A 13302-nucleotide genomic window follows, 5' to 3' on the forward strand; every position below is an offset into this window, starting at 1 on the left:
GGGAGGATGTATTGGAAAAATAGGGAGTTTATACACCTATTTCATGAAAAGAAGGGGATTTTTATATATTAACGTACGTAATACGTGTAAATAAAGATGTTGAATGTACCCACATTTAAATCCAATTCAAGATGATTTTATGTATTTGTATTTCAAGTTACCTTTATTATTATGTATATATATAGAATGTATAGTTGAATATAGACCATAATTAGAGGATGTCGTTGTATATTCATATATAATAGTATTGAATATCATTATAAATTTTATATAAAAACTTGAGCTAGGAGCATCTGTTTAAGTGTAAAGTTAAATATGATGCAAGGGGTACATGGCAAACAGAGGATTGTGTTATGTTGATTAATAACTAACACGTTTTCAGAGCGTATTTGCAGCTATATATGAGCGTTATTTAGAAATTAGTTAACTCCTATTAATATCATTACATTACTTTACTCGGCATTCAATTGTTCAGACAATTAATAGTCTTTAATTCTGCTTTTTAACAATAGAAAGTAGATATTAATAGACTCAATTTCAAAAGCTCAGTGTATTTTAGCTAGCTATATAAGTACTAGCGTTGAGCATTCAAATGTCTCTTGGATATACAGAGTTTTTATTATTGTAACATATTGCATCATAACCTAAAATCAATACCATATTAGAGGCATTGTTATTAATACATACTTTTTACATAGAATTTAAATAAAAACTGGACTAATGGTTTTAAAAATAGGAGGGGAAAAAATTGAAGTGTTGTATCGAAAGCAAAAAAATGTATTTTGTATCCTTTTTAGACTACCAACTCGGAGAATGATTACATCACTTGAAAATACACTATTTTTACTTATTAAAGAAATGCAAGGTAAAAAATTACTTTACTTAATTTGATGAAAACTTCAATAATATTGGTGCTAAAAATAGTATCTTTGCCACCAAAGAAACAATAACCACGTTTTCATATCTTTTTTTATTTTTCTTCAGAGTTACAACACAAGGATGTGAGAAGAGCAAGGAACGGGGGTGGGAATGTTTCAAGTTTTTTTAATTTCATATAATTTAACAAACACAGGAAGTCATTTTCTCTTTCCAACTATGTACTCGTATCATGTCATACAAATGTATGTAAATATGTAACTAATGATGAATATCTTACTCAACTGAAGACGTTTTACATCATATGAACAAATGTTACTTTAAAAGAATTTCATTAGGTATCAATGATCTGATCCTTGTAACAAGGTTCAACCTTTGGTCAGATAGAGTTGCATCATTTCTATAGAGTTGTAAACATTTCATTAATACAACTAGACCATCTGGCTAGTAAATTGAAGTTAATCGGCTACTTCGTGTAAAATGCAACTCTATTTGAACTTTACGAAAGTTGTCATATATAAAAAAATATCAAAAAAACTTCAACATAAATACAATCAAGGGACATCTTATTAACATTCTCAATCCATATACCCACCTTTTGCCTGAATGACCAGTTCCAGTTTGGGGCGTAACTTTGGACAGCAGTTCTTAACAAAGTTCAGCAGTGATAATGGTGGCCTTCAGTTGGTCCTTTGTTGTGTATCGGACTCATCAAAAATACCAAATCCACGGAGAATAGTCGGGGTTGTGACAAACCCAAGAGTCTTTTTTTTTCAAGCTTGTTGAGGAGGATTTTGTACCGGATCACATGCTTTACTAGATCCAAAAGCTTCAGAGCCCGATGAGGCATAAAGTTATTAGTCCTGGTTTACCAAATGGAACATGGTTAGCTGACAGCTGTCAAATTCACGATCAAGGCTTTTGACAGTCATCTTGTTTCTTCTGTCTTCAATGGCACCTTTAACTCCCTCAACAAATTATTTGCAGGCCAACACTTTAGAGATCTCTGATGGTATTTTTCAGGCGTGGATAGCTCTAGAATTGCATCTCTGCGTTCCCCTATTTTTTTGGTTATGATATTCTCATTTCTCAGTTGACTTTTTTTTTTTGTTTACAGTTTCTAGACAATTATTTCCAATAACTTATCAGGGTTAAACATCGAAATATAAAAATAGGCTAAAGGTGTGCCATTTTTAAAAAAATGTTGTATTTAGGATGGAGGGACCTACATATTATATCTTCTTTTCTGTTTGTATCAAACTTACGCACATAGAATACAATACTTCTTCACTAGCTACGTTGCTCCATAACTTTATATATAAATATGGAGATCCCCTTCCTTTTGCGTAGAAGATGAGAAGATTGTTTGTAGATTATTATTATGGATAATTTTATTAATATGTATACGAACATATACTAAAATTGTATAGTGGAGAGAAATGATGTCATCAGTGCATGTCCCGGGACTTTTAAGTACAGAGATTCCCCTTGTCCCTGGTATTTTCTTTTTTTCTTCTTTTTTACTAGTATGAGCTCACTCCTTTTTTTATTATTCTCTTCCTTCATTATTATCAGTGTGTCTGCGTTACCAAATAACAAAAATGGTTATATTTCTTCTCTTGATAAGAAGGGGGAGTGAAAGAAAAGAAAAGAGTTTTTTTTGCATTTTTTGGTGGTTGAAGGAATTCTACAGAAACACGATACGAAGCGACAGGACAAAACTCAAAATGAATAACTACATAAGAGTCCAGCTCTAAAATAGTAATAATATCTGTTATTATACTTTGTATATCACAACATTATAAGTAATATTTTAGGTCATTCCTTGAACCTCATATAGAAAGTCAACTTTCAAAATGACGAAAAAAAAGAAGAAGAAGGGGAAAAAAACGACCTTTTTCTCTTTTCTCCCCCCTCTCCTTCCTCTTTTCTTTCGAAGGCTGACACGACCTTCTCTGCCGGAGTTTAATATTCTCCGCTGGCGAAAATAAAAAAAAAACGTCGGTTTTATTAATTTATTTCAGTTGTTTCTCGTATCAGTTGTGCAAAATAGCTCCTTGAATATAGAGTGAGACACATTTATATAGACATTCACCCTTATTTCAAAGACAATAATTTCAACTCATATTCATTCAACGAAAATCTTACACAAACACACACTCTAATTGACATCCATTGCAAAATCTTAATTTTTTTCCCCCCAAATACAGTGAATACAGAAACTTCCTTCCTTTTTGTTTTTCCAACATGTCATCAGTCAGTCACTGCTCTTCTTTTTAAGCTGAACTTTGAATAATACACATCGAAGTGGACTTCCATATTTTTTTCTTTAAAAAATAGACTTCACTGTATTAGCAACGATTCACTCAAGCCCCTTGCTCATAATTTTTCACTCTGTTTCATTCAATAACCAGAAATCATCATTACCAACGTATTCATAATGCAACAGCCTTATATCTTGCCCACTTGGGCAATGGGCCTACCTCCAGTAACGGCTCAGCTAAAAATGGTGCAAATGCCCACAGCTGCAAGTCATCCTCATGCTGCACTTTCAGCAGCTCAGGCTGCAGTTGCTGCTCAAGCCCAATTAGCTCAACAACTCAGCCAACAATATTCACTCGGACTTCAGACCCATCAGTCTGTTTCACTACCCGCAGCTCTTAATTATAATTATTTGAGCTCTGCCGGACCTTATAGCATTCAAGCTGTCTCACCACCTCATCATCTTACGGGTGGAATGAGTCCACCGGCACCTCAAGCCATTCCTACTGGAGTTGGAGGTCCACCCCCTGTTACAACTACAACCACATGTGTCTCTGTGCCACATACAGCGCTCAATTCATCCTACCTTGGATCACATCCAGTTGTTTCAAAAGTAATCATCCCTAGTGGACCCAAGGTAAGCTCAGTCAACTTGCTCGTTTGACACATACAAAATATACTATGTGTTTCACATAAATGTTACTTTTTTAAACTACATAAAGTACCTTAGACGTTACATAAAATGTATTTAGTCATGGTTGTCGAAACTACAACAAGATATCAAATACTGAAACCCTCATTGAATATTAATAGTTTACTTCGTATGTACTCGTACAGATATGTGGTTTTATCTTGCTTTGAAAAACAATTATTTTATGTATTTTTAATCTAAGAACTTTTTCAGGAAATAAAAGAAAATTAGATAAAAAGTTTTGTTGTGAACTCTCATCTACTTCTCCCAATGATACATCCTTCTGTTTATGTACAATGTAAATGAAAATGTAATTCAATCATTTTTTCCATTGGATAATTCGAGACAAAGTAAATAGATATGGGAGTAATAAGAATAACTTTTTTTCACTTTTTTCCTAGCTCCTTAGTATAATAATATTCTGTTGTACATATAATACCAAAATATATTAAGTATATTATATCCAAAGTACATAAAATAAACAACAGGTAAAAAAAGAGAAAATAATTTGGTGTAAGAAACAAATATTGACATAAAAAATGTATCACATCAAAAAAACGTGTACTTGTTAGATTTTTTTTACCTCGATATAAAAATACGATTTTGGTGGCATGATTATGAAGATATTTAATTATTAGCAGTATCTATTGAAGGAAGATTTAGGTAGACAGCTTGTTGTGCTTCATACATGTTTTTCCTTTGTAAGGAAAAAATAAAAAATATCTAAGAAACACACATGTAGAAAATGAATTTAAAAAGATGATACAGTTCCTCATTGTCTTTCCCCTAGTCTCTTCTTTTACATAGAAGATAAAAAAGCGAAGTGGGGTAATAAGAAACAGCATGACCCTTGACTCATTCCTGAAGAATGTTATAATTTTTATTATTCTCTTTTACTTTAAGTTTACTTTTAAGTTATATTTAAAAAAAATATTTTATTTAAAAACGACTCAAAAGAATTTCAATTTTAAAATTCCTAGCCAAGTCAATTCGTTCGTAGTAATCGTCCTATCTCTACTACGAATAATAATACACAGGCTGTACTCTAAAGTCTGTAATAATTTTAAATATATAATAACTCTTAAAGATTTAAGAGATACACCCTTGTATCAAATTTTCTGACAAGTTATTGCTTTATTGAAAACAAACTTTGTGTACAGCATTTTGCTGGTGATACTTAATTAAAAATTGAAAAAGAGATTTCACAGAAAGAAAAAGTTCTTTAGTTTTTTTAAAGTCTGGCACGCCTCCCGACATTGTTTTAGTGATGATATTATCTTTTCTTAAATTTAATATACAAAATGATCAAGTTCTGGTCAAAAAAGGATTTGATTTACCCAGCAGTATCTACTGAAAGCACAAACCAGAGTACCATCAGTAGGTCCAGTAAAATGTCTCTTATCTCTATTACCACTAATATATATATTGAATTATTTAGGAAAAAGAAAAACAGTGTTAATATATATAAATAGATTGTTACACTACATACGTTCTATGTATGTAACAATGATAGTCTTTGTCATGCGCTCACAAAAACGACGGTGACAGTAAAATATGAGAAAATATATTTATCTGCACCTGTAACCTCTTATTTCCTTTGGCTATAATGACTTTTGAGGGATTCCATTTCCCATAACAATTCTCTAACTCACTAAGTATCTACCTTCATGTTTAGGTATAAATATATTTATTTATTGGAGATATAATCCTTTGTTGACTAGATCCTGATATTGTAAAGATTTTTTTTTGTTCAAAACATTATCTACATACTCCAATCAACACCACACATCTGAGATAAAAGTGTTTATTTGTAGTTAATGCATATACTTATTGGCATACTTATATAAATATAGCTTTTTCCTACTACAAATTAATGTATACTTATCACCCATCACAAAGAATTCGTTTTAAGACACAGATATAAATTTGAATGAGTCTATGTATGCATCAGTTGCTTTATTCAAAAGCTTACTGATGACTTTGTTTTTTCCTTTTCCATTTTATGAATTTTAATGTAGGTAAATTTTCAATTGTAAGTACATTATGTTATTATCCTTATACTATATACATAAGTAAATATAAATAAAATTGTATTTTTAAGATTTAAGATTTTTTAAGTAGTGTTGAATTTGAGTTAAAATGTTTGAACTCAAATTTTGAGGTCTGTGTTGCGTTAAGGGCAATGTACAATGTACTTCCGCAGGGAGGAAGGGTTTTCAAATTGGAAACACAAGGTATAATATATTATGTACATTTGTGTATAAAATATGCACCTGAGGAGGATTTCCCTTGCCGAAAAAGGGCACAAGCTTGTGCAAATACATTAGAAATGGCTTTTTAGGAGAATACACTAATTTTTGAGTTTAATCAAGTTTGATTTTTTGAGAATTTCTACCTTTTATGTAATGTATTTGTTTCTTTTTTTTAATATATCAACTTTTTTTTGAGTGATACTATGTAGCAATTTGATTTGCCATTATTTTTATAATTCGATGATTATTTGATTTCAAGTAAAGTCTTATCTTCTAAGTAAAATAACATTATGGGCAAGTTTGATTAATTACCGAAAAATGGTCTACTTTAACATAATCGTTTTTTTTTCCACTTCAAATGATACTCCATACAACACTAGTTAAAAATATTCTTTGTTTTTTCAACTTCTTAATTATTTATTTATTAGTGTAATTCATTGAGTAAGTTTATCCCAAATAGGACAAAAAAAAAAAAAACTTTATGGCAATTAAAATTGTATGAAGATTCTCGCCCCCCCCCTTCACATCCTTTTATTCATCACTTCTTTACCAAAGCTTTTAGATGCTTATTGTTTGTTTTTTTCATAAAATTCATTCTTTATTTTAAAGTGTTTAAAACTTTTTTTTTTTTGAAGGAAATATAAGAATATAATTTAAGTACAAAGAGAAAGAGGGAAACAATAGCTAACTGAAAAACACAAGACATTTTCTAATTAAAAAAATGACATATCTTTTATATATAAAAAACATAAATACCTCATAATCATTTGTATATTTGACCCATTTTATGTTATAATCAATTTAAATATATACATTATACCTTTACATATATGGAATATAAAATATATAGCGAGATAATATGTATAAAGAAAAAACTATAGTTTTATGGAATATTGAATTTCAATGATGCATATAGGTATGTACAATGTACATAAATAGAATATCTATACGAATAGGTATAGACTATTTTGAGTGTAGCACATACCTACCTACATTTTATATTGGATAAGAACATATAATTAAACCCATGTTAGTTTCTTATTTGTGATTTAGGAGGTGGATAAGATAATGAAATTATAAAAATCAGACTCTAGCGAGTTTTCTTTCAATTATAGCTTGATATTCAAACAAACATTTCATTATAAGCCTAGCATATAGTTAAAATAAGTATTCTGAGTGTTTAAAAGATAGTTAATTGATATTTACAATGCTAGTGTTAAAACACTAAGTAAAAAACTACTAATCATATGATAGTGTTGAAATACTACCCAAAACTACAAGTTTTTTGCTGAAAATAGAATTCCCAGCATTTACATAATAATATTATTACAAGGAGGTGTCAACTCATAACTAAATAATTTTGGTGTATAACTGTAAAAGCAATGCAAACATAATAGCATATAGATGACACTGCTCTGGTCTCTTCTTTCATATGGTATATTAATTGCCAACTAAATGTTTGTTACCTATCGATAATTACTACTGTCTCAACTTGCCCTTGAGGTGTCCCTACTTGCCTCATCAATGAATTAAATTAACCCATTAAATTGCCAACAATAAAATTTATGCCACAGGTAACTATTAACTATGACATGAAGTTGATGCCAACAGTTAAAGATTATTTTTTCAGGAGACTGGGTAAAACAGTACATCTGGTTAAGGCGTCAATTCTTACTACAGATATCAGTTTATAGTAAATAAATAAGAAAGTCCCAATCTAGTTATATGATATTATATAATTAATTTGATGAGGCAGAGTTATTTTATATTGGAGAAACTTTGTTGGACTCTTGAGATATTATTTCCCCTTACTTTATGGTACATTATATTGTACCCATATCCACAGTTATATTACTCATAAACAAAATATGTACTGGGTAGGGCACCAAAACGGGGACTCGAGAGATGGATAAAGAAATACATCAATAACCTTATATTTTCAATAATGAGCAAAAAAATAATGTTAACAAACAATGTAGACAAGGTTTTTTGAAAAACTTTTTTCACTCAATGTGGTCACCTTAATTATCAATCACAACCTTTACACGTCGCCTGAGGCCCATGCAGGAGTTGATGAGATACTCCTTTGACAAATTAACCCATACAACCACCATGGAGGACTTCAGTGAGTCCCCATTTGGATGTAAGGTCCCCAAAGTACCCCATACAGTATGGTGGGCTCTAATCTGGAGGGTCATATTTTTTTTGGCCAGAATCGAGCCATATTATCTGCTCATAACTTTTAGCACTTAGCGGACGTGTCAGAGGGAGCGTCTTCTTGAGTTCACACCTAGTTAGCCTCTGGGTAGTTGGATTTTCATCCATGGCAGAATGGTGTACAAAAGATCTATGTACTATTTTTCACCTGATAAAATTTTATGTTTACTCTTGAGAGAAGAAAACAAAGTCAAATATTTGTGATGAATATTTTTACCAAAAATTTGGATTTCAAAGGATACATTTTTTATAAAGATGTAAAATTATTCCAAAAAAAATCTGATTCGATAACAAAGCTTATCCAACGCAGTAATAAGGATTGATTTACCTTTGAAATCAATCCTTCATTAGATAATTATTTAAACATATCGATAGATACTAAAATTTCTCATTTCAAAAGATAAAAAAGTAACAGAACTCTGGATAATAAATGTTTTAATTATGGGATTCCGTTTGTAAACTTTAAATTTTATAAAGTTTAATTATTTCTTTTTAAATTTTAAGAATGACTAATTAGCTTTCAGCAAGTCGTGTCTTTATATTCTCAATTATTCTTTCGTCTTTATTTTTATCATTATCACAAAAAAGTAAGTGATGAAGAAGCTAATTTTTGGTGGGATATATATGATTAAACAAAAGAATATGCTAAATAAAACTATGCAGGATTTTCTGAGAATATCCCGTATGTGTAAAACCTCGATAAGTTTTGTGAAAATGAAATTCCCAAGGAAGAAATCCTAATAAGTACATAAAACTGAAAAATCCTGGAGATAGTAGTAGCTTCTACTAAATTAAAATCTAAAAAGAAAGCAGAAAGCTACATAACATGTACGTACATATGTGTCTGTACAATAAAAGAAAAGAGACATAGAAAAATGGATACATCAGGAGTTTCCATATGTATATGGTAGTCCTTTTTATCTCAAGATATGTATAAAAAAGGGATTAGATTAATGCCGTTTGACAGTTCCTTTTTTTAAATTAACCAAGTAGTATTTTGTCATATCTTAAGAGTTAGAAAACGATTTGTTAGAGAGCTATGTATGTACAAGAGAGTGATTACGATAGTGTGAAAGTGCCCATTTAAAGTATGAATGTGTCATATCCCATAATTGACAAAATATTTTTTGGCTTCTCTCTAAGCCTTTCCAAATTTCAGCAGGGCTGTTTTGAAGATGTTGGCTAGCTTTAGTATGAGGTTGCCATAATGAAATAGTATGAAAATGTCAATTTAAAATATGAATGTGGCTGGATGTCCCAGAATTACAAAAAAAAATTATTAGTTTCACTCCAAGTTTTTTCAAAACTCGGCAGTACCATCGTCAAGATATTGGCTAATTTTAATATGAGTTTACAATAATATATTATTTTAGATATCACCTAAACACATTTTCAATGAAAACACCAAAAAGTAGTCAACAAAATATAGCTATAATTCACATATTATCAGATATTTAATCATAAGCTTTATAAATATCCCAAGAAAGAATAATAATTTGGTGGGGTTCAAATTAAATTGAAACAAGATGTGTGACAAAAGACTTTTAGATTGTCTTTTTGGTCATTTATGTGACCAGTTGACAATTACTTGCGAATAATTTACGAAAAGACTAAGAGTGATGCTAAAACTATTTATGTAGTCCTTAGACATGCTAGATTCATACTATAAATTGGTACTTTTAAAAAAAAGATACTTTAGAGAAAGAGGAGAAAAGACGGTTGAAATAATAAAAAAAACAAAGAACCACACCCATTCTCACACCCTCAAATAAAAAATGACTGAGGATGTGATTTTTGTGGAGTACATAAACTTTAAAATCTCTCACTAAAAATATTATCTTTAACAATGACGCTAGTCAGAAAATAAGTATAGCGGACTATACAATTTTAAACCCATCATAATTCAAGATGATAACTTTTTTTTCAATGATTTGTTTGTAGTTTCTTTCCTTAGAGTCTCTTTTTTTCCTATTATTGCATCTATTCCAAAAATGGTAACTCCAAATTACAATATTACATAAACATATAAAAGCAATTAAACATTGTACTTAGTATGCATCTAAATATATCTTTGTTTATTTCTAATTTTTTCTTATATGTCTGTATAACATAATCTCTCATATATATTTTTATGTTTATTATCTTTAAAATTATTAATCTTAATAGAATCAAATATATTTATAGTTATTATTACTTATGATACTAAATAACATTGTATTATTACTGTTATTTACAATTATCTTCTTTATATGATATTTACGAGATGTGTTCAAAAAGTAAGGTGACTTTGAATTTTTAAGAAAACATATTTATTTATCAATATTTAGGTTGTTCCCTTCAAAGTAATACCTTTGTACACTTGTGCTAACACGTTTTTCAATCCTCGAAGCACTTCTCAACTGTAGTGTTCGGTATAGCCTTCAGCTCTTCCAGTAATGCAGTCTTTATCTCCCCAATCGTTACAAATTTCCTTCTTTTCATATGTCGCTTCATTTTTGGGAACAAGAAAAAGTTAAATTGGGCCAAACCCGGTGAATATGGTGAGTGGGCCATGATAGGGGTGTTCTTTTTAGCAAAAAAGGCGACGATTCCTTTGGTCAAAATTAAGCAGTTTTTGAACATTTTTTGCTGATACTCGTCTCATAGACAAAACATTCGAAAAAAAATTATGACACGAGCCAACCGATATGTCAAAATATCCTCAGCAACTTCTCCGATAGTGATTCAAATGTTTTCAAAAACAATTTTATTTACTGCTTCAATGCTTTCATCTGTTTTTCAATTGCATCTTCCCCGCCATCTTGGATGAGTTTGTACCACTTGCAAAAAATTCTTACTCAGAGCAGTTCCCGTATGTTATAGTCAACATTTTAAGTGTTAAAGAGAACTTAACACATTTTCACAAAAAAGATTGATGCAACTTCTTTTATTCATGCTTTTCAATAGCAAAAAAATCGCCGAATACATAAAGTATTCTAGCCATATTGCCTCTCACAAACAAACTAAACATATTATACAGCTGAAACAGTAAATATTTGTTCGAGGTGAGTGTACAAAAATAAACAAATGGACCTTATCAAATGTACGTTGCCTGCAAACTTTGAAAAGTCACCTTACTTTTTGAACGCCCCCCCGTTAAGTGAAAATATAATACTTATACATATTAAACAATTAATAAAAACAACAAACATGTTTATGTACTTCAACATGATGATGATATCATTATTTTTGTGTATGAAGTATGTAATATCAAAATCCTTAAATTGACTTTTCACAAAAAAAAAGTTTGCAAAACTTTGGAACTACTATTTATCTAAATGGTTCTTACCACGTCATTCTCTTGATTTAATAAAATGATTTTGATGGTGTATTATAAAGGTTGATTATGTGGGATACTTCATCAATATAAGTTAATACAAAAATAATTTTGAACAAAAAAGATAATAATTTTTTATTTAACATCATATTTGTATATAACAAATATTTTATAGACATATTTATCTCAATTATAGGCATTTTTTCAAATTTCTGGAACAAAGTGAGATACATAAATAAAAAAAAAGAATTGAAGCATTCATTTGATTTATGAGACTTAAGTAACCCCAATATGGTTCCTTTTAAATAACATTTCTCAATTTACAATTATTTTATACTGACTATAAATTAAACTACTTTCTAATAGAAAGAATTAAGCAAATTAAAGCGTATTTAAAATGAACCATTATTTTGTCGTAATAGAAAAAATGTAATACAGTTTCAATTTTAAGAAAGAATTTTAAAAAAATTTACGGACTTCACAAAAATCTATTGACTAATTTCCCAAATATTATATCCATTATATATATATTTATTTAAAAGTAAACTGATATCTTTGTATGCATATGTATGGATAACACTGAAGTCAACCTAAATTCAATAACGTTCCTCCAATCAATATATTGAAACGCCTTTTTACAATTAATAATACAGAATACATAATAATACAAATGGATTGATCCTTTAAGTCAAGTTTCAGCTGTCATTGAATTGATGTGCCCTTGATTGTATCCAGAAACAACCTTAGAAAATCGTATAACATACCATAACAACATGTATAATATAATGCTTACATATTTCTCAGTGTAGATCTAAATTGAAATACAATTCTCTAGAGAAAAGTATTCAATATATATCCATCTTTCTTTCTTACATATAAATATATCTTAACACATTCCAAATTGTATCTATATATCTTAACATGATCTAGTCGATTTTTTCGGGTGTTTTTTAAAAAATTAATTTAAAACAGTTTACTTAAATTAGCAAACAAAAAATAATGAAAAAAACTCAAAATTCTTTTATTGAACGATTATTATTCTTTGTTCGAAATATATTTCTTAAAAAATAAAGAAAGAAAATTAAAATACTTTTTTTTTCACAAGGGCTAATTTATATATATTACCAAACAAAACCAACTCAAAGATAATACAAAAGAATTTTAAGCTTAAAATTAAAAGAGTCTAATTAGGAAAAAAGATTATTTATTTTTATACTAAGTAAGTAAAAAAAAAGTTTTTTAAAATAATAATAGCAGAATAGACTTATTCATTTTAGGTTGTTGTTGTGTTTGTTTTTCTGAAGAAAAAAAAATGCATCATTGTAAATCCTTATTTTTGTAAAAATATTTATCACAAATATTTGACTTTTTTCCTTTCGCTCAAGAATAAACATAAAACATTATCAGGTTAAAAATAATATGTACATCTTTCGTATAAATATTATATTATGTATACTAGACGGTTCTGTTTTCAAATTTATGCAGACTTTTTCCCTGAAGAAAGATCTTTTCTGCTAAGGAGAATCAAAAAATAAACTTTTCCAAGGTTTTAGGCTTTCTACGCTATAAATAGCGTAGAATAGGCTATTTTAATTTGAAAAAAATAGTATTTTATGAAGCCTTTCGTAATGTTCAAAATATGATATCAGAAATTAAAATTATACTTTTTATATACTTATTTTTATAAA

At 29.3% G+C, this 13302-nt stretch overlaps 1 protein-coding gene across 5 annotated transcripts in view; it reads left to right on the top strand.

The window, feature by feature from the left end:
• The first annotated feature begins 2888 nt into the window (after positions 1–2888).
• Positions 2889–13302, top strand: part of LOC121117654 (pseudouridylate synthase RPUSD2) — a 93726-nt gene continuing 83312 nt past the window's right edge. For 2 of the 5 annotated variants that reach the window (XM_040712106.2, XM_040712105.2), the window contains exon 1: positions 2899–3775. In XM_040712106.2, the coding sequence (XP_040568040.1) occupies positions 3317–3775 (459 nt within the window). In that variant the 5' untranslated portion in view covers positions 2899–3316. Of the gene's footprint in view, positions 3776–13302 lie in introns of all 5 variants that reach the window. The other 3 variants (XM_040712103.2, XM_040712104.2, XM_040712107.2) reach the window with 3 other exon arrangements.

The sequence above is a fragment of the Lepeophtheirus salmonis genome, chromosome 5 (genome assembly GCF_016086655.4).
Source record: "Lepeophtheirus salmonis chromosome 5, UVic_Lsal_1.4, whole genome shotgun sequence".
NCBI lineage: Eukaryota > Metazoa > Arthropoda > Copepoda > Siphonostomatoida > Caligidae > Lepeophtheirus > Lepeophtheirus salmonis.